This window comes from Chelon labrosus (assembly GCF_963514085.1).
Source record: "Chelon labrosus genome assembly, chromosome: 15".
Taxonomy (NCBI): Eukaryota; Metazoa; Chordata; class Actinopteri; order Mugiliformes; family Mugilidae; genus Chelon; species Chelon labrosus.
This window is the reverse complement of record NC_140348.1, coordinates 13,857,813-13,883,111: the sequence shown is the minus strand read 5'-3', so window position 1 is coordinate 13,883,111 and position 25,299 is coordinate 13,857,813. Positions and strand designations below refer to the sequence as shown.

General features: G+C 43.9%; 1 protein-coding gene across 1 annotated transcript in view; it reads right to left on the bottom strand.

Moving 5' to 3' along the window:
- The window catches only part of lrmda (leucine rich melanocyte differentiation associated), a 201,036-nt gene that overhangs the window by 12,591 nt on the left and 163,146 nt on the right, over window positions 1-25,299 (bottom strand). The window contains exon 6 of the mRNA XM_084561641.1: window positions 14,457-14,541. Coding sequence (XP_084417767.1) covers window positions 14,457-14,541 — 85 coding nt within the window. The remainder of the gene's footprint in view (window positions 1-14,456; window positions 14,542-25,299) is intronic.

The following is a 25,299-nucleotide window of genomic DNA, read 5'->3' as shown; positions in this document are numbered from 1 at the left end:
ATTGCGCGGTACTGTCTTCCTTCGCCACACTAAAAACCGCACAGTGGGGTGTTTCGTAACCTTTCACTAAGACACATCAATTTGTCCTCTAGCTTCTCTTTTGATCTAGACATCAATTACTGCCTGGCTGTTGCCACTCTGAAACAATGTCTTAAACAAACAGCCTGGCGGCGTGACACATATCAATACTAATCTGACGTCTTGTTCCACAGTTGCCCTCCTCAGACCCTGGCTGGCTGCACCTGACTGACCGGAAAGCCCAGGGTTGGCTGTACTCTTCACACTTCGTTCGCCTGCAGACATCAAACACTTATTACTCCCCATCCTGGCCCTGCTAACTGACTGGCCAGTCTGGGCCACACGGGGACCCCATTATTAGAGTCATTTCAGTGCCCATCTTGACGCCTGTTAGGCAGTTCTCTACCTGGGGCTCCTGCTCCCTGCCTGCCCGACTGAGTGCCTGGCCAGCCAAACAGTGATTGGACATGACATGGTGACAGAAAACAGGGGAGAAGGGCAATAGAAATAAAAGAACAGAGATGGCAGAGTGAGGCAGAAAGAGACAGGGAGAGAGGAAGGTGGGTATGTTAGCCAGGGCCCTTGTGGCGTAGGGTGTGCCCATCAACACGGATGAGCGTTAGCCAAGAGCTGCATGTCACAATGATGGAGAGGCTGGATCACTCACATCAGAGCTTCATCTGACTGGAAGATATCAATCTCCAGGCCTAATCCAAAAGGACATGGTAAAATATCCTTTAACATTGCTCTTCCACCCTGCCTTTGTGTGTCCCCTGCTTCTCTCTCGAAGCTGAAAATGTGTGTAACCTTCATTGTTGGACCTCAATCGACCACACTCATTTTCACATCCCATTTCCTCTGTCTCTAGCAGTGACAGTCAAATTATGATGGGCAAAACGGTACCTTGACATATGGCATTTAGCACAATTTGTCACTAGACGTGGCAAGAAAAATGAAAAAAGAGGGAGATAACTATACACATATACCGTTGAGAGGTATGAATATTGAGGGGAATTAAAGTGTGTACAGATACAGTGTACTGAAATCAAGTGATACCACACTTTCTTCCAAAGTATAAGTGTCAAAGATGTGGAAAGCTATTTAAGATCCAAAATTAATTTATTTGCCTAATTTGGAGTTTATTATTCATTACACGAAATGTCTATTATTATTTTTTTTGAAGCAATGAAATTGTCAAATTCCGTCAAATCGCACGCCGTCACTCCCTGCCAGAATCTAAACCGATGGACCCACAGCAGCCAATCAGGTGCGGGGCCGAGGTGACGACAGGTTTGTGTTGTGAGGAATATTTCATGCCCCTCTGGCTTCCCCGTGCCCCGTTCAGATGGATGGCTGCCCCGCAACTCTATTTCTTTTAATTAATATGACACATCCCCTGCTCATATGCAGAGAGCGAGGGAGGGGACAGAGAGATGAAGGTATGAGGGGATGATTAACGGCCGATCTGTCCCTCCTTGTGAGAAATGATCTCGCCTCTTCTGCTCTCCCAAGTCTTCCCTCCTCTCTTCATTTCCGTCTCCCTCGCCCGCGTCCCTCTCTCCGGCTCATTTCTTTCTGCACCCTCCCCTCTCTTTCTCTTTCCCCTTATCTCTCTCCCCTCCCTCTATCTCTCTCTCTCTTTTCCCCTCCTGCCCCTCTTCTCTCCTCACCTCTCCCCCCCCCGACACTTTCGGACAGTCCTCAGCCCTTGCACATCTCCTGACAGGTAGAATAATAACGCTCGTACATCACTGCCCCGAAAAGTCCAATAACCTAAATCTTCACTTGCCACACACCCCGGGACTCAATTACTTTATTGACATGTAATCTTCATAAGGGGAGAAATATTGAGCATGTAAGGTCAGTCGGTTATGAAGACATATTATCATATTATCTGCATGAGGGTTGTAGGGGCTAGGACCTGACAAAGCTAATTATAATGGTACATGTTTCAGAGCTCAGAGCGTATTATCTGCTTGGCTGCTTGGTTGAGCCACAGCTGAGGTATAGAGGAGAAGGGGATGAGATTTCAAACCTAATAGGGGCGGGATGTCATCTCAGGGCATGGGAATTAATGAAGCCAAATATTATCGACTGCACATCACAGCACTAATGCCCTTGATTTGTTCATCGTATTTGTCAGGATTACTTTGCCATACTCTAATGGGTAGCAACACATCATAATACAAGTTGACCACGGAGGTAGCTCCTAAAACTGTACAATAGCAATGCTACATCCCTTCAAGTGCGGTATAAAAAGTGCGAATAAGCCGTGATAAGTGAGCTGCTCCTCGGCCAAAATGTCATAATGGGTTAGTGATTGCAGGAACGACAGATGCCCGTGGCTGTGTTATCGCTTCTCTCCCAAGGTTATCTTAATACCGTCCTTTCAGCGCCGTTATTACAATTTACAGCCCGCTACATAAAGCAAAACAATAACCTGGGTGAAGGTTCAACATATTCTGCAGTAGGTAAATTCTTACACTGCAGTGCATTACAAAATGCGTTACTCTTTACCAAGAGGCTGTAAAAAAAAAAAGAAAGGGAGAAAATGAGAGCTGGTTATAAGAAAGAAAAAAACAAAAAAACAACACCAAACAGTTGCTTGGCCCTGAGACATTGCATCTCAGGGTCACAGCGGAAGCATGCAAACATGGAATCCCACCGCCAGATATGTTCATTTCACTTTATCCAATATTATGCCCTCTGCACCATGTTCTGTTATCCAGCTGTCCTCAGCTGAGAAACGCCGCTGCGGAAGACGCCTAAAATGGTGTGGAGCGGTTTGGCTAGCGCTGTCAAAGGTTATGTGTTAACACTTGCTAATGGTGTCAAGTGGAGAGACATATTTTAGCTTTCTTTTAAAGCTCTCCGGGCACTCCAAAGGATGAAAATGTTGCACTTATTTATACTGAGAAAAAAAAAAATGTTTTCTTAATTTTATTTTAACAAAGCACACGGCTTACAGCAGACCCTGACAATTACCACAATCCATGTACAGTGCGAATGCATGCTAGCAGAATACATATTTCATCAATGAATGCATGTTTGTCCGGAGGGAGTGAAACGAAGATAAAAAGCCCTTTAAATCACAGCAATACGAGATAAATGTGTGCATTTGAAAAAAAATGATTCAGTCAATCCAATCATCTTGCACTGCAGCGACGTAACATGCCAGGATCTATCTAGGAATCAAATAAAGATGGTGAAATAACTTGTCCGCTCACATTACCATGACAGAGAAACCTGCTCCGTCTGTTTAAAGGGACTTAATAAGCAAATCAAAGTGACAGATTAAAAGGTTGTTTTGGACTTCCTAGCATTTCGGTGACCTCGCTCTTTTCATTCCGGTTGAGCTGAGATGTTGATGCCTGTACAAACTATAAAAGGCCCACTACTTCCTGTAACCGAGGCTCTCTTTTTTCATTTCTTAAAAGAGATAAAATGCATGTCAGTTCAACAAAATAGCTCTGACATTCATATCCAGTTGACCTTATGGACTTCAAGGCAGGGCAGGGAGAGATGACCCGCAAAATCTGGGACACTGTGTCTGCGCTCGGTCCAGCTCTGACACGGTTCATTCAGTTAAAGAAGTGAATCTGAAGTAAATACTAGAAACTCAGGTCCATAGCACTGGAATTTCTAGCATATGGCATAATGGCCTTCTTTTCTTTTTCCAAGCAGCAAGCCGGGCTTTCACACAGCCCGATGCAATGAATAATCTAAATGGCACTTAATGTGAGCTATGCTGATACTCTGACAATACTTGGTGTTCAGACATCACAGCTTAGTGTCTCCCAATTGTATATTGATGCCGAGGCGGTTGACAATAAATCACTGGATTCACCGGAGTGAATCCGGAGAGTGAGAAAACAGTTTAGACAATGGCCCAATGGAGCTTACCATAATTGACAGATGAGTTCGGCTCTTTCCACCACAATAGCTTTGAGCATTGAGGGAACCTGGGATTGAGCGTGCTAGTGCGGGTACGACGTTTCAGGACCCACAGCATTCTGCAGAAAAGGTGTCTGCAGTCGCACCTATTTGAATTTCAGCTGTACTCATGACATGTTCACGCATAAGCACTGTAAATATCTGCATTCCCGGCTCAACACTATACATTGTCAAAGTCTCTGAGTGTAAAATCTATTATTTACAATTTTGCAATGTATCATAACTGCTCAATACAACATCTGCCTGAATGAATATGAAATGATAATAAGAGTTAAAGGACAATTAAGTTTTGTTCCAACCTGAGCATTATTTTTGAAGTTTTGGCCGTCATTCTTATGAATAACAGCCACATTGCTGTAACAGATTTGGATCTGGGGACATGACTGGTATTGATAAACTGAGGCCAGGCTGTATAAGACACATGCACAGTCAGGTAATGGTTTTTCTCATGCTGAAATGTTAACAGAACCAGCAGAAATCTTTGCCCAAACTACAGTTGAAGGTCATGGCAAAGCTTCATCTGCAATGTATGTGAATGATTGCTAATCTGAACCTTCGCTCTCGGAGCTGGAGTTTTTAAGAGACTGATTTGTGCTGTTAGTGTGGTTATATCTTTTAATGTAAAATACTAACTGATATATAAGAGAAGTACATGTAAAGACATGCAGTATACCATCATCATAGCAAAACCAAATTGATACCATCTTGCAGTTATTATCAGTGTTTGCACGGAGGTCATACTTAGGGACGTGAGGCTGTGCTTTGTACAACCCGTTCTTGGTTAAACATTACTGTAAATCATTTAACATTATAGTGATATGGCACAGGAGCCTGCTAAGTTTTGTTATATACTGCACACACGGAAACAGGGAAGCCAGCTGTATCAGCAAATTATTGCCACTTGGAGCCTGCTGTCCTCTAACAAGACACCAGATTCCACCTCATGTTGCGGAGTGAATTATCACCGATGGCCCCTTTTCTCCGGGAATATTAGTAATTCCACGGCATCTATAGCTCTGCCGCAATGCCTGACAGAAGGGTTCAGTGATGTAGCGCAGCTGTTCCGTCGCGCAGCATGATAAACTAGCCACTGAGTGAATTGAAATCTAATTTGTTTGAGCCATTAACCAGACTAGCATTAAGGCATGTTTTCATCTTGAATGATTACAGTGTGAGATAAGTTACCCAAGAATTAGCATCTACAGTCAACTCAAAGCATAATTTATTAAAAACACCCCGATTGCAATAAATGACACGACATAAAACCAACAAGATAAATATATGTAACAAGTTGCGTATCTAATTCTGTTAACTCGCTCTTCATGGAATCTAAAATATGAGACGCTGTGCGTCTCTGTTTAAACATCCCTGGTAATAAACATTAGTTACAAAGCTACAAGGGCTTATTGTGGTTTGATCCTGTCCCCTTTGGAATGACGAGTTGTCCAGCATCTGCCTGCATGTGCGAAGCTATTCATCAGGGTGAAGGGTAGCGAGCCCTCTCACGCAGACAGACTCCGCCTGCACACCGAGTAATTTGTTTCAAGGGGTACTGACACAGAAGAAAACTGGTGGAAACATCCATCCTGTTTTAAAAATATCCAAAACCATCTGGCAGCTCACCCCTATCTTAAATTACCATGATGGACTCCCACCTTTGGAAGCCGGGAAAGCTACAAAAACCTGCTCCAACTGCAGACCAAAAGTATGACTCGAGAGCAGAGACCGCATCTCAGTTGTTCTGAACCACAACTACAAATCTTGGTGGAAAATGAATAGTGCAGCAGCATTAGAATCAGACCTGATTGCAGCAGACCTATCCACTTTGGATGATTTATGTTCTGTTACCTTCCTGAGTATGACCAGCACAACTGGGAAGTAGACCAAGGTCCAGAGCACCAGCAGTATGTTTTTCCAAGAGGGCTGGGCCAGCTTGGCCGAAACTCATGTCCTTGTCTGTCCGTCTGACACGTTGGGAGAAGCAGCCAAAAGACGTACGTGTGTTTGTGCCTGAGGAAGTTTTAACAAGTGAGTCCAGTTGGGTTTGAGTCGTCATAAATAACAAAGGTTTGTCTGCAATGGTCACGGATGGTGAAGATTTAGGAGGCTACATATTTTCTCGCCGCTCAAAAAAAAAAAGAAGAAGAATTCCAAGTGTGTAATCATCATATTTCACGATTGATGGATGGAGGAGTTTGAAAGTATGACTGTAAGCTTTCAAGCTGAGTGTCGAGAATGCTCAGTTTTCATTATAAAGTAATGCAAGTGTCTTACAACAACTGGAGCATGAGATTCATTTGTACTATGTCTTCAGGTTGTTCACATGCAGGCAGAAAATATCTAATTGGATCGGTGAAGGCTTTGCGGCATCATAATGAAACCGCGCGGATCGTTTTAATCAAACCAATTCCAGAAGACGTTAACGTGACTGAAACAACCCTTATTAAGGCAGAATATCACAGAGAGAAATATTTACTTTTACACGAGGAGTCAGAGGAACCAACAAACAAGCATCTTGGAATAGCTCAGAAGCTGACAGTCCTATCTTTCCACTTTAAGTTTTTTCGCTGCATACGCCCAACATCAGTTTAAGAACTCAAGACACTCAAGAGACTCTCTCAGCTACATCAAACGGCAAGGTAAAAACAATAGTGTCACTGACATCCCTCCAAACCCAGCACAAACAGAATTATTCACACACTGCGAGAGGAGTGCCATCCGATAACGGAGAGATAATGACACTTGGTGGAAGGCAGCTTTCTCAAAGCAGTTTAGAGCTGGCACGTCAGAGTTTGGCAGTTAAGCCTGTCAGGGAAGTTGAGGAGGTTATCCCGGCATTTTAATCTAGCCTGCTTCTGAAGGAGAAAATGTAGAGGTAATTTCCAGGGCTAGTAATAACAAGGACAGGCCTGCCTCCAAAAATGAGCTCTCATCACTTTGGGCGCGGACAGTGCAGTGTTATGTGAAGCTCCGGTGAAGGATTACAGGCCCAGTTCGCCTCGTCCCCTCTCCCCTCATCCATCTCCATAGGCCGGCTTAAATGGATATTCATGTTGCTGAGCCAATCCACTCCTGGGAGGAATAATATCACATCATCTGACTCAGATAAAGGAAATAGAGCCTGTCTTGTGCGGGGGAAGTATATACCACTGTGATGTGCTGTGATATGCAGCAGGAGCTACCCTGCCAAAGGAAAGATTGATGTGACGGTGATGGAATTTTCAGGCTCTCAGACAGAAGAAATGTTGTTAGCGAACAAGTTTAGCAATTACAATCCTTTTCCTTTTTATTTTCATAATAATACTGGAAGAAAGTACTTAACATTGACAATCGGAAAACAAAAGGATAGACGTATAATCAGCACAGATACATAATGAAATTTCTGCCCAATCCCATAGTTTAAAACTGCAATATAGTCAAAGTGGATATTCTTTATACTGTTTCACAACATGATTAGAAAAGCAATATAAAAATGAATGAAATATACATTATTAATAACTACAAACTGGAATAGAGTTGCCTGAGTCAGACTCCCAGAGATCGATATAACATTTAGCCAGCAAATTGGAACAACCCCTACAGGGTTTTCTGTCAGAAACGTTGTAAAACCTGGCGGCTGTGACAGGGTATGGTGGGAGTCCCAAATTTGTCTGATGGCTGGAACGACGCTGCAGCCAAAACATTCGCTTTTACGGGATGGCAGCACGGACCAACAGCTGATTGACGGACTACTGTCGTCTGCGCTCTGTCGACCTGACGTGTGCCATGAATGTTAGCAGTCTCTTCTATGTTACTGTTCAGCTATATAGCTAAGATTGCTAGTAATGTTAGCTTGGGACAGTTGTAGTGTCACGTTTTGCACGTAAGACTAAACAAAGAGAGGGTAAAGAATACTGATCTGTTTTCCTACAGTGCGTTCTCATTTTAACCGGCAAATGCTCCCCGGGCTTGCAATACGGTGGAGCAAAAGCTGCAATAAACTGCCATCAGGGAAATATTAGTGCCTAATATCGGCCGATACCTATATATGGTATAAAAAATAAAAAGTATTCTGGCTTAAAAAGTAATCACTATGTAGAAGAATTCAAATTCAGAGGCTTATATTAATTATTATTTTGATGTTTTTATAGTTTTAGAGGGAATTTCCATTTAAAATCCCTTGCATTTTGTTGGCTACTTCCATATTAGTGAATGTACACTGATCGGGCATAACATTATGACCACCTTCCTAATATTGTGAAGGTCTCCCTTGTGTCTCCAAAGCAGTTCTGACTCATCAGAGAATGGACATGGGCCTTCTGAGGGTGTCCTGTGGTGTCTAGGGCCTTTGGGTCGTATGGGCTGAGGGGAGGGGCCTCTGTGGATCGTCCCACAGATACTTGATCATTTTGGGATCTAGTGAATTTGGAGGCCATGTCAACACCTTGTGCTGTTTTTCATGTTGTTTGAGTTGTTCCTAAACAGTTTTTGTGTGTGTGCCTGTGTCAGGCTGCATCCTGCTGGGGATGGCTGCTGCCATCAAGGAGTGTCATTGCTATGGGGTGGGGGTGCCTGGTCTGGTCTCGGTGGGTCGTACATGTCAAGTAACATCCGCACGAATGCCAGGTCCAAAAGTTTCCCAGCAGAATACTGTATTGTCCCAAGATGGTCAATGATATTTACTTTTCCTATCAGTGGTCGTAATGTTATGCCTGATTGTAACCTCTTCACAGTAAAGAGTATAAAGTCGAATACAATGGAAACACAGAAAAATTGTACCTCAAAACTGTTCAGTACTACAGTAATTATTCTGATCTACTGCAGTACAATATTTTATATCACGGAAAATCTTCCTATGGCCAAATTTGTGCACTGTAATACAGACCATCTTTTGAGCTTTCCATTTACGTGTCTGTGTTGTGATTTACATGACAACAAGGCTAGAGAAGGCTACAAGACACCCAGTCATTATACACTAGACTCCGCATCAGCTCACTAACTGGCAAACACTGCAAAGAAATAAAACCTTCATGAAGTGACGAGTGCTTGGGAAACATTTTTATGAACTCAGTACCTGGGACGACGGCCATGTCTTTACTTTGTTAATTCACTTTGTGGAGTTCAGTGTCGAGCCACGGTGTATGCCTGGCAGGGAAGTCTGTATATAATTAATTCTCTGTACGAATATTTCATTATCTGTCACTTCTCATTGATGCTGAACGGACACATCATCTACGGTTTGCTTTATTACAAAGGTTTACAGAAAACAGCTGTAAACCAAATCCTGCAGGTTTCTGCAAAGAACGCTGGGACAGTTACACTTTGCTCTTTCCATATGGCCCCTTTCGGCTGGGCGGGGGCCAGTTGCGAGTCTTTGTGTTTAAGAGTGATGTTCATCAAGGGACAGATCCTGCTGGTATAATCATTATGAGGCTGAGTGAAATGTCTTGCAGAGCACGTACATATGTCTAATGGGAAACGTCAAAGGTGCTCTGTCTTCTCTCACCGAGTTCCAGAGAGGACATTTCCATACTCATGCCAAGGCAGTGCAAAACCAGAAGGGGAAGACTGTCAGCAGAAAGATGAGAGTTTTCATTCTAACTACAGGGTGACATCAAACAGAACTGAGGTATCGCTCGAGATAAGCACGGAAAACAACTAAGTATGGAAAAACAACCGAGTACAGAAACAGATGTCTGAGGTAATGGATGAATAAATTTACCAAACTATTCTGTAACCGGCAGCACATGTGTTCACTTTAAAAAACAGGATTTCATAAAAACAACAAAAAAAAAAACATTTGCATTCACAACGGCATCTAATCTTTGCAGTTATAAACAATACAATCAGCATGGGTTATTATACAAGCAACAGTAAACAGACTTTGGGGAACCGTATATCCATTTTGCTGCATTAACATCCTTTAAAGCCGTCAAACTCACTTTTAGTTTTACTAAGTGCCTTGTGCAAAGAACATTAAGTCATCAGTCTAACCAACAACCTTTCCCTTCATAATGACAACAGCTAAGTTTCAACACTTGCAGTTTAGTCATCCATTAGTCATGTATTCCATCCAGATGTCTGGTGGAGGAGGGGGGCGGGGGGAGGGAGATAGCAGCAGGTGTAGATCTCTCTGAGCCCAGCTGAGCTCTAAAAGGCAGTGCTTAGCACCCACAGCTCCGTCATCTGGCCTCTCCCCTGTCTCCACCAGCCTCTCGACAGCCCATTCCTCATCATTTACCCCTTTTTGGCAAAGCCCAAAGCCCCTCTAATGGGCTGCTCTGAATGCTTCCAGATGTTTGTTTATTTGTTGTGCAGCAACTGTAAAACAGTTTACTCTTAGCTTGGATCTGTTCCCGTTGTTCCATTTTTTTTTTTTTTTTTTTGGGAGGGGGGAGCTGGAGCGGGAGCTGCAGTGCAGATCGCCTCGGCGTATAACGAAAGCGAACATCCAAACAAATGTGAGGTGCCCCATGGCTGTCATCAGGAAGGAGTTTTCCTCCTGGGATTCTAATAACGGCTGTGCACCATTTAAGATACATACATACAAAGTAGCTGGAAGCAGGCCCAGGTCTAGAAGATCAAAAAAGGCCCAGGGCTCGTACTGAAAGGCGGATTTCAGGCATTTTTCCTTGTCTGTTTACTCTGCTCTGCACAAAAAATAACCCGTTCATTCACTACTGTCACTGCTGAGGGATGGCCTAATACAAAATAAACACAGGAAATGAAAGATATTTTATGACTCTCCTCTGTGCACATGGATATATCAATCAAGTCTGAAGCATCTTCTTTTTATTATATATTTTTTTTTTTACATACGTCTGAACTACTGTTATAATTAGATCTACGAAAGAAACTTGTGAATCTCACTTCAAAATGTGTCATCTAAGAAAATGACAGGGTGCTAATAAATAATTCACCACATTGTTTTTCTCACAGAAAGGCACTAGAATGCAATATGTCACTGGCTACAGTGCGAGAGTATGGTATAGACCAGTCTCCATGAAAGCACACGGTACTTAAGGCTGGCACTGTGAGATTTAGACTTGAGTTGGCAGTTGGACCAGCACAAAGAGTTAGAGCCAAGGTGACAGTAGTGGAGGATCCTCAGGCCCCTCTGCCAGACTATATACTCCACTACACTCTGTGTCACGCCTTCACCAAGACACACTCGAACCCCCCCTCGTCCTACTTCACTTTGTCTTTTGTCTCATTTTGGATTCTCGTCCTCTTTCACTCTTTAAGGCTTCTTCCTGACTTTTCCTCTCTCCTTTACCGTTCCCTATAGCTTTGTCTATCTGCCTGCCATCGGATGTGGTCTAGGGAAATCACGCCTTAAGATTTCAAAACCACACACTTCTGCACTTCTCTCCACTGTCTTGTTTTGCTCCGTCTCCTCTGGGTTGACTCCTCCACCAACCTGAGACAGGAGCATGTCCTGGAGTTCTGTCCTTGGTTTCCACCCTTCTCTCCCTGGGCAGTGACCTGCCAGCAGCTGCCCTCCTCGGGGAGCTCCTAGCTGCTGTAATTACCTCTGGCACCCATGCTCAGAGGCTTCCACACAGGTGACACCGTGGAGGGGTTGGGTGCAGAGGGTTGAAAGGAGGAAAGGGAGGCTCTTTCTTTGCAGCCGACAGGGCCATGTCAGAAATGCTGCTGATCTGCTTCCTGCTGCAGGATAAACTATACAGCCTACCTTGTCCCTTGTCCTTTATTAACACTTACAACTACTACTGCCACAATCACATATTCAAAGTTTGATTCTTTATATTTCTTTCTTATAATGTGCTTTTTGTCTCATGCACTGCGTGCTTTCTTGACATTACTGCAGAAAACAAAAGGAGTACTGTACAGGGAAGCAAAAACAAGCCGTTGTGTTGGCAGAAAGGATGCACAGTACAACCAAAGTGGCTCACTTTACCAACTGATTTCAAACAAACGTGGAGTGAATTGTTTAATCTGCCATGTGTATTGAAACAAAAGTGCTGCGGCGAACTACAAGAAATTATGCAGCGTATTGTTTCACCCCTATTGTTTATGTCCTGAATTTAACCCGGTAAACACCCAGTTGTTTGGAATTACTGTCGGAATAATTTTGTTTGTTGTAGCACCGCTTTGCCGCCGCTTTGTTCTCGCTGAACGTGGCGGTTACTGTGACCATCTCCCACACATAAAGAAAACTCAAGTATGTTTAAGAAGTGTAAATAAATGGGAGAAGAAGAAGAGGAAAAAAAAAAAAGAGCGCGGGCTCGAGGCTCGAGGCAGGGACGTGAACATGAAGAGGAGGTGAAGGGCGAAGATGAGGGCTGTGTTATCTAAGACTGCAGCGGTGCATCATAAAAATAACAAATGGAGACTGTCACTGTTGCTCAGATCTCAGACGGAGAGGGGAAATATTTCATGTGTCACATCCCCTCACCTTTAAATGGGCTGTTCTTAGCCAGGTCTGATTTTGACAAAGCACAAGGCTCTCTCTGTCCTTACATCCGATGAGAGCTGCCACCGTCCTGGCTTTCGTGACATAGATCTGTCCTTGCCACTATAAATGGGGGCTGTGGGTTTACTCTTCTGTATGTAGGGCAGGGGGACTCAGTGATTTGTCATGCTTCCACACTGGGGGTCAGCTCATCGCAACTGTTTTGCACAGAGAGGAATCTCTCAGGCGTAACAGCTGGGTGACTTTTTGATGTTTTGGATCACAGAAACCTTTTTTCTGACTGAGAACAATCATACGCCGATCAGGCATAACATTATGACCACCTTCCTAATACTGTGTAGGCAAGGGAGACCTCGTGCCTACAAAACAGTTGTGACTCATCAGAGAATGGACATGGGCCATCATTGCCATGGGCTGGGGGTGCCTGGTCTGGTCTAGGTGGGTACTACATGACTACACGCAGACCCTACACAGACCCCAATGCAGTAGCTTGACATGCACCTCCCCAGAAACGTAACTACATGTTGCAGTGATGCGGTGCAGTGATTGGTCCACTTGGTTGTAGCGTATTTCCGCATTAGTACTGTGCGGCTGTTTCTCCACCTCTACAATTTTCAAATTGATCGTTTTGGATCAATAAAGATGGAATACATCGAGGAAAGGCTAACTGAGGAGGTTTGAAGATACAAATATTTGTGTGACTCGTCTTTGCTGAAATTTTGGGAAGCACGAAGTAGAAACAAAAATTAACTGAACGGCAAAAAAGACACAGTGCCGACTAGCGTTTGGATGGTGTTTTTACAGAGAAAGCCAGACTGGCGACCGCACAAGTAGAAATGGTAGGTTGCGCCATCTATGTCCCGCAGTACTTTAAATGAGCCTTAAGCAACGTCGACACGAATGCCAGGTCAAAAGGTTTCCCAGCAGAACATTGGATTGTCACAAGATGGTCAGTGTTATGTAATTCTCCCGGTCATAATGTTGTGGTTGATCGGTGTAGTTGTTATACCTCAATTTTAAGTTTTTTTTTTGTTTAGGTGGATTCCAGCATAACAGGATATTTGCCTGACTTAAGTGTACTGTGGTTCTTACAGTCTTGTGTGTACGTGAATTGCTCAAACACACAAATCCAGCACCGGCAACCAGTGTTTGAAAGAAATTTATAAACACTGGTAACGTCGGACTTTAACTGTCTTAAAGTTAGCCTTAGAAAAAATAGACAAAAGCACAGAGAACTGGACCGCCCGTGAAGTCCACGTTGTACGTTTTGTGCCACTTAGAAATTTTTGTCACTTCAGCATCCATATTGGCTCAAAGTTACTGTTTATTCAATCTCCAGCCTGAAATCTGATTTAATTGTTTGTATACTGCATTGTCAGGACTCTCTAAATGTCCTTGTACTGTACTGAAGACGCGGTATTTTTTGTTTTGCAAGATGTGTTAAAATAACCTATTCTTTAACATGTGAATAAGTGAAACCTACATTTAGTCAAGTTTGGTATGAAGCAAATCATGCGAAACTGATACAAACTGCTTTTGTTTTTTTTGTGTAATCTTACTTGTAGGAATAGTTAGTATAATAATATGGAGCTCCGGGACTTTTTACTACGAATGCAGAACATGGTCTTTGAGATTAATTTAGAACAATGCATCTTTTTAATGAATGCGATGCATCCTTCCTAGAGTACAGTGTCTGATGACTGACTGACTACGCTACGGGTCAATATGAGGCCTAATCAATGTCTCGTATCAACATATCAAGGTTGCTTCATCTTCTGTGGGCTCCCACGCATACATTCAGATAAGAGCTAAGCAAGATTACTCAAATTTATTCCCACTATCAACACATCACACAGACGAGATGAGATCAATAAGAATAGACAACATAACTTCAGCTCAGTTTCAAGTTCAATAGTTTCCCACTGTCTGCAGTCATAAGGGTTATGATCCAAATCTACATAATCCATGGACCTCCATTCTTAATATATGCTCAGAATTTGTGTTGCTTCTTGTGTATTTTGATAAATATCTGTACGGCTGTATCAAAAGTCTTTCTGTTTTCCCATACCTTTGTGGTTCCTGGCATCTCTGGATCCTCGGGGTAGAGGTGTATATGCCTGCGGGTGACTCTCGGATCCAGCCTCGTTAGGTGGCTATGAGAAAGGAGACATGCAAAAAGAATGACTGTTTAGAAGAAAAGTTTCAAAAGAATCACCGTAACTGACTGTGAGAACAAAAGAACATCTAATCCTACATTGTACACCGATCAGGCAAAACATTATGACCACCTTCCTAATATTGTGTAGGTCTCCTTTGTGACTCCAAAACAGTTGTGACTCATCAGAGAATGGACATGGTCCTTCTGAGGGTGTCCTGTGGTGTCTGGGAACAGAATGTTGTTAGTGGGGGCCTTTGGGTCCTATGGGTTGAGGAGAGGGGCCTCTGTGGATCAAGCTTGTTAAAGTGCATCCCACAGATACTCGATCAGTTTGGGATCTAGTGAATTTGGAGGCCAGGTCAACACCTTGTGCTGTTTTTTGTGTTTTTTGAGTTGTTCCTAAACCATTTTGTGTGTGTGCCTGTGTCAGGGTGTATCCTTCTACTCAAGGAGTGTGATTGCTATGGGGTGGGGGTGCCTGGTTTGGTCTTGGTGGGTAGCACATGTCTAAGTAACATCCACATGAATGCAAGGTCCAAAAGCAAAACATTGTATTGTCACAAGACGGTCAATGTTGTTTACTTCACCTGTCAGTGGTCATAATGTTACGCCTGATCGGTGTACATCTACAGTGATGCTCTGGTGACGACTGATCTTCACTCAGTAGTGATCTCCTGCAATTAAAACTAAATGTAGTACAGTCACTGCATGTGAAGGCAGTCTGACGCTAGTCTTAAGAGAGGAGCTGCAAACTGCATTTTAAATATTCATCTCCGTTTAATCGGCTTATCTTATTTAATGTCCCATAACTCTAATGTGAGGTAAATGTGTGCATAGATTCCTGGCTGCGCGACTGGAATGAGCTATTGATTGTGAGCGAAGCCAGAGGCTAAACAACTGTGACAAATGCTGCTTTAGGACAAAGAGAGAACAGAGGCCTCAATCTCACACCGTATTCTCAAACAGGTCAAGAGTTTTTGTGTTGTTATTCTTTGGTGCACTTTCAAGGTCCAAAACATCCTCTTCCTTCCCTCAGCCTTTTAGCTGGTGGAGCAGGCAGTTTATCATGACACAGCGATATCTGATGCCTTTGCAGAAATACTTTCCTTTCCTGCAGGAAGGAATTCACAGACCCTTTAATCATAGCAAGAGACTCAACTGACAAATACATATTAGGGATGGTTTGGACCTCCATTTTTCCCACTTTTATTGTTGTTCTTCTACATGCTCATGCATAACCTTGAGAAATGGAATGGTCTGCACTGTTAAATGGAACCACATTCTTCACGGGCAAAAAGAGCACTGTGAATTGAAAACGATCACATAATGTGCTTTCAGATAGCATCTCTGAAAGGCATTAAGGTCCGGCTAGCATGTGTGTCGTGTTATACCAAGGAGAAAAATGGCAAAATAAGCCTAGTCTGAGGCCTTGCTACATATATGCTGCTGGAGGACCGTGCTTTTGAGAGAAACAGCTTGGAAGAGTAATATTGTTTTGACAGCAGACCTGCTGCTCTCAACCTCTGGAGTGGCTAAAACCTGCTAAGAAGTATCACAGATCGCTCCCTGCTTGTACGATGTACTTGTATGGCATGAGTAATACAAGAAGCAAAACAACCCAAAATCAGAACATACTGTACTCTGTAAGAACTGGCACCTCCCATTTGAGGAAAAACTATGCAGGACCTGCGTAGAAGATACTGCAGTGAGCCGACGTGAGATCCTGAAGCAAAAGTCTCTTTATTCCACCAATTTGCATCTTGTGCTTTCAGGATGTAATTAATATTGTGTTTGACAAGGACAATTATTATGAGATGAAGTGAGCAACCCGGGCATTGAGACAGGGACTGCGAGCAGCATCTATGTGATCTACCTCCATGATCTTCTGAGCTACCCTAGAGTTGCGCCCCTGCTTGCCTCATTTCCTGGTCTGCTTGAAAGATCACAAGCATGGGCCTATTCAAGCCTGCTTGGCCCACAAAAGCCCCTCCTAATCCTGGAGCTTGCCCACAATTAATCTTCCTAGTTGCCACATTATTAACAGCACCACCCACAGACCGTGTAAGGGAGGGTGCTGGAGGAGAACAAGGAAAGGGAGGACCGCTAGGGTTAGCTGAATACGAGACAGAGCCTCAGGCTGCCTTCACACCCCGGCTTTGGTCCTGTGGGACATCAGATGCTTTCACTAACACCACACATCCAGCCCCAGCGCTATGCATGACGCCCCTCCTTTACCTCCTCACCACCATGCCCGCTGATCACACACCCGAGCCCATTCAGCGTCTGTGCGTGCTGCCGCTTCCTGTCCTATCCAGCACGGCCGTTTTGCCCCACCCACAAAAACATCAATCAGCCAGCTTCCACTTGTCCTGATCCTCCCCTTTCTTATCTCAGACCTTTGTCATTCACTCTCTTTAAATTTAGTCAATGACCTGTCCGGGGGATGACAAAGTAGCAGTGCTTATCGTGAGAAATCCTGTGGAACAAACGCAGGGAGAATTTGTCTGTACTCCTTTCAAGAGGACTGATATTTATTTTAATTGTGCTATAAAGTCTAAAACACTAGATTTCACTTTTAAAACGTTGCACCTGCTAGTACAAGACTGAACCGTGGCGGTATGATTAATCACAGGAGGCTGACAGGACCTCGAGGAACAAAGAGGCATAATCTACCACTTTTCTGCATTTATTCCATATTATAGAGGCTTTACATGTTCTAGGCAACATGCTCTTAAAGAGCAGGGGGAAAAATAAAATAAAAAAGTCAATGCATGTCTCATTATCTCCTCACACATGATATCCCTGACAAGTCCTTCATCTACACTCCCAACTCTCTTTATCCCCCCTTCTCTGTATCTTTTATTTCTCTCCATGTTTCCCTCTGCTCTGATTTCACTACCTACACTGAACAGAGGGAGGTGCTGCTGTGTCGTCTATTCAAGACGCTCCCGGACCCCCTTTTTCCCTCTCTCCTTCCCTCTCAGTCTCTCTGCTGTCCAGATTAGTCTGCTCATCAAGCTGAGCATTGTTTTAATTTGCTGGGCCCGGGGCATATGCTGAGTGTTCACATCATTATTGTCTCTGTGCTATGTGAGTTATCACCACAGCTTATGATAATGTGGCACAAATTTACAGGCTGGGGAGCACCATGGTTTCTGTGATAATAAAGAGTGGACAGAGAGGGGAGCGGAAAGAGGGAGAGAAGAGAAATGAAGAAAGTGTGTGTGTGGGTGAGAGGGAGGGAGAGAGAAGTAGGTGGTGGTAGAGAGAGAGAGAGAGAGAGAGAGTGAGAGAAAGAGAGAGAAGAAGCTCTGTTGGATGTCATTATGAAAGATGATTCCTGTACTAGATAATACATCACACCAGTGCTGTCTGTCTTCTCCTTTTCAGTGTTGTTATGCGAATAAATGCTGATAAACCCACAGGCAATAGTGATTATTACTTCCAACATATCACCATGAGAGAGGGGAGCAGGAAGGGAGAGACAGGGGAGGGACGGAATGGGAGAGGGAAGAAAAGCAAATCACAAAGAGAGCCACACGGAGCACATAACCACCTCCACGGTGGGGATCGCGAAAATACGAGAAACCCAAAAGTGAGTCAGGGGAGGCTGACGCACATCTAGATGTTTCTCAGACGCGGCTGCCACGAAGTTTACAAAGTTTTGCAAGCGCGGCTGTCGATTACGATCTTGACGGCTGTCACATTACGGAGCATTACGCTGACATCAGCTGATCTAGAAAGATTCCTCTAAAATGTGATTACGGAGTTGGCTGCCATGGCAGAAGTACGTAAAGTTACTATTTTACACAATGTTTTACACTTTCCTCTCTGGGAGCCCGGCCCTGGAGTCTCCCCCTCCTGACCAGCTCATCCCCGACACAGCTGGCTCCTGCCTTGCCTCACCTCACCTCCCTTCTTAAGACTGACCAGCAATACAATCTAATTACAGCCGCGCTACAGAGGGAGACCAGTGTAAACACCAGCCCTTTTTATCTCCTTATACATCTGGACAAGTAGACAAAGTGCTAAAAGGAAATAAATGTGGCCTGACAGCCACATCAAAGAGTTCAGCCAGAGGCTTACTGCTACTTAGGGCACAGGAATGTTGTTGCTAAGCATCAGCCCGCAACCTATCAGGGTGCAAAGAGGGCCCTGTCCTGCCTTAGAGAGGGAAAAGGGGAAAAGAGAGAAATGAAGAAGAAGAAGAGAGAGAGAGAGAGAGAGAGAGAGAGAGAGAGAGAGAGGGAGGGCGAGGGGAGGGGGAGCTGACATTGAGGGGAGGCTAGGGACTCAAGGAGATTTTTGTAGCTTAAAGCAATTGTTGGAAGAAACAAGCCTTCTGTTTTGTTTTCTCTTGACACCATTTCTGCTTTTTGTGCTTGCAAAAGACATGTATAAAAATGTCTTTTGATATGTTTTCTCTTTGGGTCTATATCAAAATATTTCTTTTGTGTCTGTGCATGGAACTTTTTTCACATCTTGTCTCTATAAACTGGCGCTGCTTTCTGATCATGTTAGAGATCAGAGGAGACACAACTTGTGAACTTATTTGAGTCAACATTTAATGCTGGCACGACACGTTTATTTCTTCACTAGATGGAATTTTTTATGATCCGCGTTTTTGTACTTCTGAAGTTAGGGGTTACAAACAATACGCCACTTCTAGAAATAAACTACGGAAAACAAATAAGTAGCGCTAGCCCGGAGCATCGCACTGCATGTAATGGCAACGATGAAAGGCTCTAATTCACTACCAGAGATTGACTGTGCTTTTAAAATATATAAAGACTCTTAGAATAATATTGTATGTGGATGTAATTTTACAGTCAGCATAACCCACGTTAAATGATTTAAATGCATATTTTACCCGTGACAAACACAACTGGGATTGTGAAAGGTACAACACAGTGATAATTAATTCAAATGTTTTCATTTCATTTTATGCCTGATCTTAATGATTGCGGTTTAGGGGAGCAACGAAAAGATTATAATGTGTTTTATATTGCCGTCGAGCAGGAAAAGTATTAATTCTGTTTTCTTAGGTAATGGCAGGGGAAAGAACATTTGAAGTAATGGTCCCTGCACTCGCGAGCAGCACGGCAGTATTTTGCTCAGCAGGAGCGTGTGTTTAATGATTAACCAGTTCTACTCCGATGAACTTGCTCTGAGTAAATGTATCATATGATCAGTGATCACAAGAGCGACTGTTCTGATGTTTCGCTCGGGGCACGGGGTGGGGGGTGGGGGGGGGCACGCGAAGTGAACCAGCAACAGTGAAACCTGCGGGCTGTGTGTACGGCTAAGCGCCAGGCAGGCAAAGGTTGAGTGGTGCTGGACGTTAATCATCCATAGCGATGACTCATAGATGGTAATAAGGCTGTGTTTGTTTTTGGGTTGAAATTTAAAAAAGTCACTCGACCTTTCCTGTGAGTGTCTTGCAGAGTAAGTGTAAGTGATTTAAAGCAGAGATGTAAGTCTAACATTACATGTACCCGATACAATTAGCTTGAGGCTATTTCTTATTTTGGTGTGGTTTGACCTTTGCATCGGAACAGAAGCCACGGAGCGGCGAAGACAAATAAAAGTCGTGACATGTTTTATATATCGGTTAAAGCAAACGATTAAATGCCTCATTCAAACTTTTACGCTCGAAATAACTGATTGTTCTGTATATTTTCATAAGCACACACAATTCCTTTTATCTCCCGAGCAGGAGGAAAGAAGCAAGATGTGAATGTTCTGATCTACCTGTGACAAAAATCATTTTTGTCAGAGTTTTGCCTTATTTAACTGGCGCGAAAAGAAATATTTTCATCTCTCCTTGTTTAACGCAAACTACACAAACACACACAGGACCACAGCAACTCAGCAGTGTGACATATCATGAGGTTTTCTGTTCCGATTAGGGGCTGTAGCTAACGTCAGGGCTGTTTTCTAGAGTGTAGGATGTTTAATAATTGAAGACTCCGGGAGCGGGCCTGTCACACCGGCTTGTCTAGAATGTTTCCTATGCAATTAGACGCCGAGAGACATTTGAAGAGGACCCACAAAAAGAGCCACAAAAAGTGACATGTGAACTTAAAGGAAATTAGCTCTTCACACGAGTGAAATGTGAAGGTTACTTAGCAATGCTTAACTCAGACTGCGGCTGTGTGAAGTGTGTGTTTGACTCAGCCCCGCTACGAAGGCTGCGATTTTCTTTACTTTGAGCCGGTTTCAGTCAGTAAGATCACAGAGGGAATGAAAACTAATTTTGACTCAAGGCACACGGAGAGGAGCGAGAAGGAAAAAAAAAAAAAAAAAAAACCTGAGATGTGTCGAAATAATGAGATCTCTTGATGTTTTCTGGGAAGATATGGGATGATGCAGACAGATGCGCGGCTCACATCTTCACCCAAGGACACAGACACACAAACACCCGTTGAACATTTAACCGCAACTTCAAAACACACAAATTTGCATATGTGTGCGCGAACTCGCACTAAAAAGCTTACATGCACCCTCTCGTATTATTTGAATGCATGAAACACTAATGCACATGTACTCCAATTTTCACTTACAGTCATGGAAAAACACAAAGTGATTAGTTGATGAGTACAAACGCGAAACTCGCGAATCGCTCGTGATCTTTTCCTAAATTTAAGAATTCTGCCTGGAACTCAAAATGTTGAATGGTTTATAATTTGGAAAAAAAAGGCTTATTCTGTTTTTTTTCAGCACATAAAGACAGTTTAGGAGTGCATGCGTTACTGCACATATTGGTAACCGCACATTTCCAGCTAAAACAAACGAGTAAAACGGACAAATAATTGCAAAAACTAAGCTACCGAAAATAGATTGTTCTTTATTTCCATTTAAAAATGTGACACGCATCCAGTTCTGTTGCAGCCAATCTCTGACAACCTCTCACCAGAAGTTTCCCCACATCCACATCTCCGCGTCGTACGTCGCAATGATAACACTGTCATCCTCCTCACCTATCATAAGTCACAGGCAAACGACCCAGATCCTCTGTCAAGAGACAGAACCCTCTGCGGGCCTGTAAGCTGTATCATTACACCATGTCATCTTTATGGCAAGGAGCAAAGCCCGGCTCTCTAATTACACTCTGCTTACTCCATTTACCCAGACAGGGACAGAGCAGCAGGCAAACAATGCATTAAAAATGGAGTGCTTCCCCTCCCTGCTCCACGGATGCCTGTGTTGTCCTACTGGTGGCCGCTGTTGTCCTCTGCTTGTTGTTGTTGTTTCTGCAGAGGCTGCGGAGGAGAGATAGCGGAGGGCACACGCCACCGCGCCTTCCTCTCCTCCCCTCCTTGACTTTCCCACCTCCTCTCGTCTTCAGCCGCTCAGCCCTCAAAAGGACTTATGAAGGTGAGTGGCTGTGTGACGGGCCGGGGATAAAAGAGACAAACCAGGGATAAAAATTAAATAAAAAGTAGCTGTCTTAAACAGTAATTGCACTCCTTTGCTGAGCATGCTTTCAGATATATAAAGCTGATTTACTGTCGGTGTTGCTGCCACAAATCAGAGGGCCCTCTGAGAAACACTCGTGCTATGAAATTGTTTAATCTCATCAAGTTCTGCTTTCACAGCAGGCCATAAATCACATAGTCTTTGTTATCATAGACCTCCATGAGCGCCTCTGAGGCAGGCAATGGATCGTGGGTATATATAATCTTGACTGCGCAAACAGCAGGGTCTGAGCAGCCTGAAATACTTTCATATTAGCCGCGGTGCAGCTGGCGGAACACAAGCGCCCTGATGGATATCTCATTTCCTGCGCTCTGCATCTATTTCGAGCAAATTATTACTGCATAAATTTCTTGTCAACAGAAACGGCCAATTAATTAAGTTAAAATGCACTCGTGATCACGGCTACACACCGAAACAGGGGAGCCGGGGGGGCAATTTACCACTAAGCGAATTTACCGCAGGGGTCACCGTAATGAATGATTTGAAACTTCGTCATAAAGTCGCAGACAGACCGATATCCACGCAGGAGCGTCGGCGCAGGCTACCCCGTGACATATTTGCATAGTGTATTTATGTGAAAACGCTGGAGGACGACAGCCGGGGCGAGGAAATAAAGTTTACAACTCCGAAACAAAATGTCCGCCAACCTCTGCCTCGCTGGTGCTTCATCAAAGACGCGCACGCGGGATTGGATAGAGATCATGGGAGCACCTTTGCCATTCGCGATACAAAATATACACATTTAACGGCCGCTCGCAACCTGAATGAATTATTCATAATGTATTAGGGGTTGGGAGTTTGGGGGGGGCGGTGGGGGGGTGGTGGTGGTGGCAGTTGTTTATTCAGCTTGGGCCGTTTATCAGACAGTGAGGATCCCACAGCGGGGATGAGCTCGGAGATTTATCTGTGCTTGGGCTCCAAAGCAGATAAATCAAGGGGTGTAATCATGCTCTGAGTGGCCCAGCTGTGACCCCGTAGTGAACTAATGACACAGGGATATCTAAGCTCCTCTTCCTGTTCCTGGGTTAGGCCCTTAGGTTGGTCCCCTGTCGCAAAGCCAAAGAAAGGCGCAGCTTCACAGCGAAAAAGGGGGAAACTCAAGGCCCTTCATGTCCCTTTTGTCCTGTTTACACAACACCACCAAGGATTGTTCAGCCGCTACTAAATATAACAGCGTCGGAACAAAGCGACAGCAGAGGACTACTGTACAACAATGTTTGCTCAAACAATAGGAACGGGTATCGATTGCGAGTACACACACAGCGAGTACACAAGCAGCTTTTCACAACAGTCCATGTAAAAGATACTGCTGTTTGGCTGAGGATGTCTCCCGTTCTCTCCCAGAGCAAAAAGGCTTTCTCCTGGACTGAGCCCGCTCTGATTTATCATGTCTTCTGCTAGCAGGCTGTCCGCTGATTAAGCCAGTGGAACTTTGTTTCACTCTCCTCTCTCTTTAATCTGTCTCTCAGCGAGATAAATTAGCCAGTGCCGTGCCAGCTCCTGCTCTCTTTGCCTCCCTCCCTCCGTCTCTTCCTCTCCCTCTGTTTATCTTTTCTGTCTGTCACACATTGAGAAGAGAGCAGACACATCTGCTCCTACGCTGCTGCAGGAGATAGAGCCGGGGCTACATCCCTGGTCAGATTTAGCTAAGAGTGTCTGTGAGTGAGAACGAGAGAATGAGTGTGTTTTTCCTCTCTTTTTCTCTCCTTGACAACATTCTGTCAAACAATCCCCCTTCTCCTTGGCCGGGCTTATGCGCTTTGTTGTTAGCTAATAAATCAGAGAGTATTTATGATCTGCAATCCCTATTCTTAGCCTTTTAATGGCGACACGTTTGTGGGTGAATTAAAGCAGGGTTTTATTCACTAGGCTGTGGGCCAAAGTGAGGCCTGGGTGCCTCTGCCTGTGAATGTTTTCCCTTCTCCACTCTTGCCCGGGTGGTAAATCATACTCATTGTCAGGCAGTGCTAAGTTAGTGTGCGTCATTGGGGAGAGCAGGAAGCACTGGGCATAATTCTGTCCATCAGTTTAATTTATTGTATCAGTAGCTTTGTAATCTCCGCCCCATAAATTACAGGGGCTGACAGACAAGAATTTGGTTTTGAAGGCGACGTTCATCAGCATCTTGGCTAGCTATGGGCCTTATTTTTCCTCAGCTTTCTGCACTTATATTCAGCCATGAAGGAAAAGGAAAACTTCTCAGTGCAAAGGTTAAAGTACTGTGCTACTTCCTCTGCTATTTACAATGGAAAACACGCTATTTGGCTATCATCTCCAAGAAAAAAACACCAAAGGAGGAAGAAGAAAAAAAAAAAAACAATAAGTAAAGAAAAAGAGAGAAGATGGGGTTCGAGGACACAACCTTGTTCAGAGGTTTTATTTCAGGTGAAATATAAAACCTAATACAAGGGCACTGCTGCAGCATCTGCTTTGCAGATAGTGCACTTGGCTCCCCCTTCCATGCCAGTGAATATAAATCAGGCGAGGCATCTCAATGCTAGGCCTGGCTTCTAGAGGCCAACAAATCTTTAACATGAGATTAAGGCCTCAGTGGAGTCATCTATCTTTGGGTGATGGAGGAAAATATCACAGCGCTCTATGGGCAATATGGTTTCACTGAGTCAGGACCAGTGCGTACTAGAATGTACGGAATGCCGCGTGTGTGATGGCGTAACAATTCATGATTCACGTACTTGTGAATTACTTCCTAGAGCGAGGCGGAATAGAAAAGGCTGACATAGACTATTAGCTAACTATTCTGGAGACATGATTTGAACTTTAAAAGGAGACATGATGCATTTTCTGCACTACAAAGAAGGATTATTCTCCAATGAACAACTGCCCTCTGCTTTCTATATGTTTTATTTCATTTAATCGTAATAAACGTAAATGGTGTCAGCCGCTATGCGTCGACAACAAAGAACCCAGACCAAAGCGAAGCTGCCAATTAAGCAATAAAACATGCATATCTTCCAAAGCATGGGTCTCCTTTGTGGGTTTAACCTACCAAAGGCAACGGGCGGTTTACAAGATGCTCGCTCAGTGGGTACGATTGTGCCTAGCATAAAAGGGAACACAGACTGTGAAGACCTAACAATGAACCATATCTCCCTGTAGCCTTTTCAGCGCGCCGCATTTACATATCAAGCCACTAGCCTGATATGTAAACACATTCCATCAGATGCCGCCGTCGCAGCCAATGAGAGCCATTTCATTCCGCCTATAGCTCACACAGTGTGTAGCATTAGACGAAGACAACGAGGCCTGAAAGAGA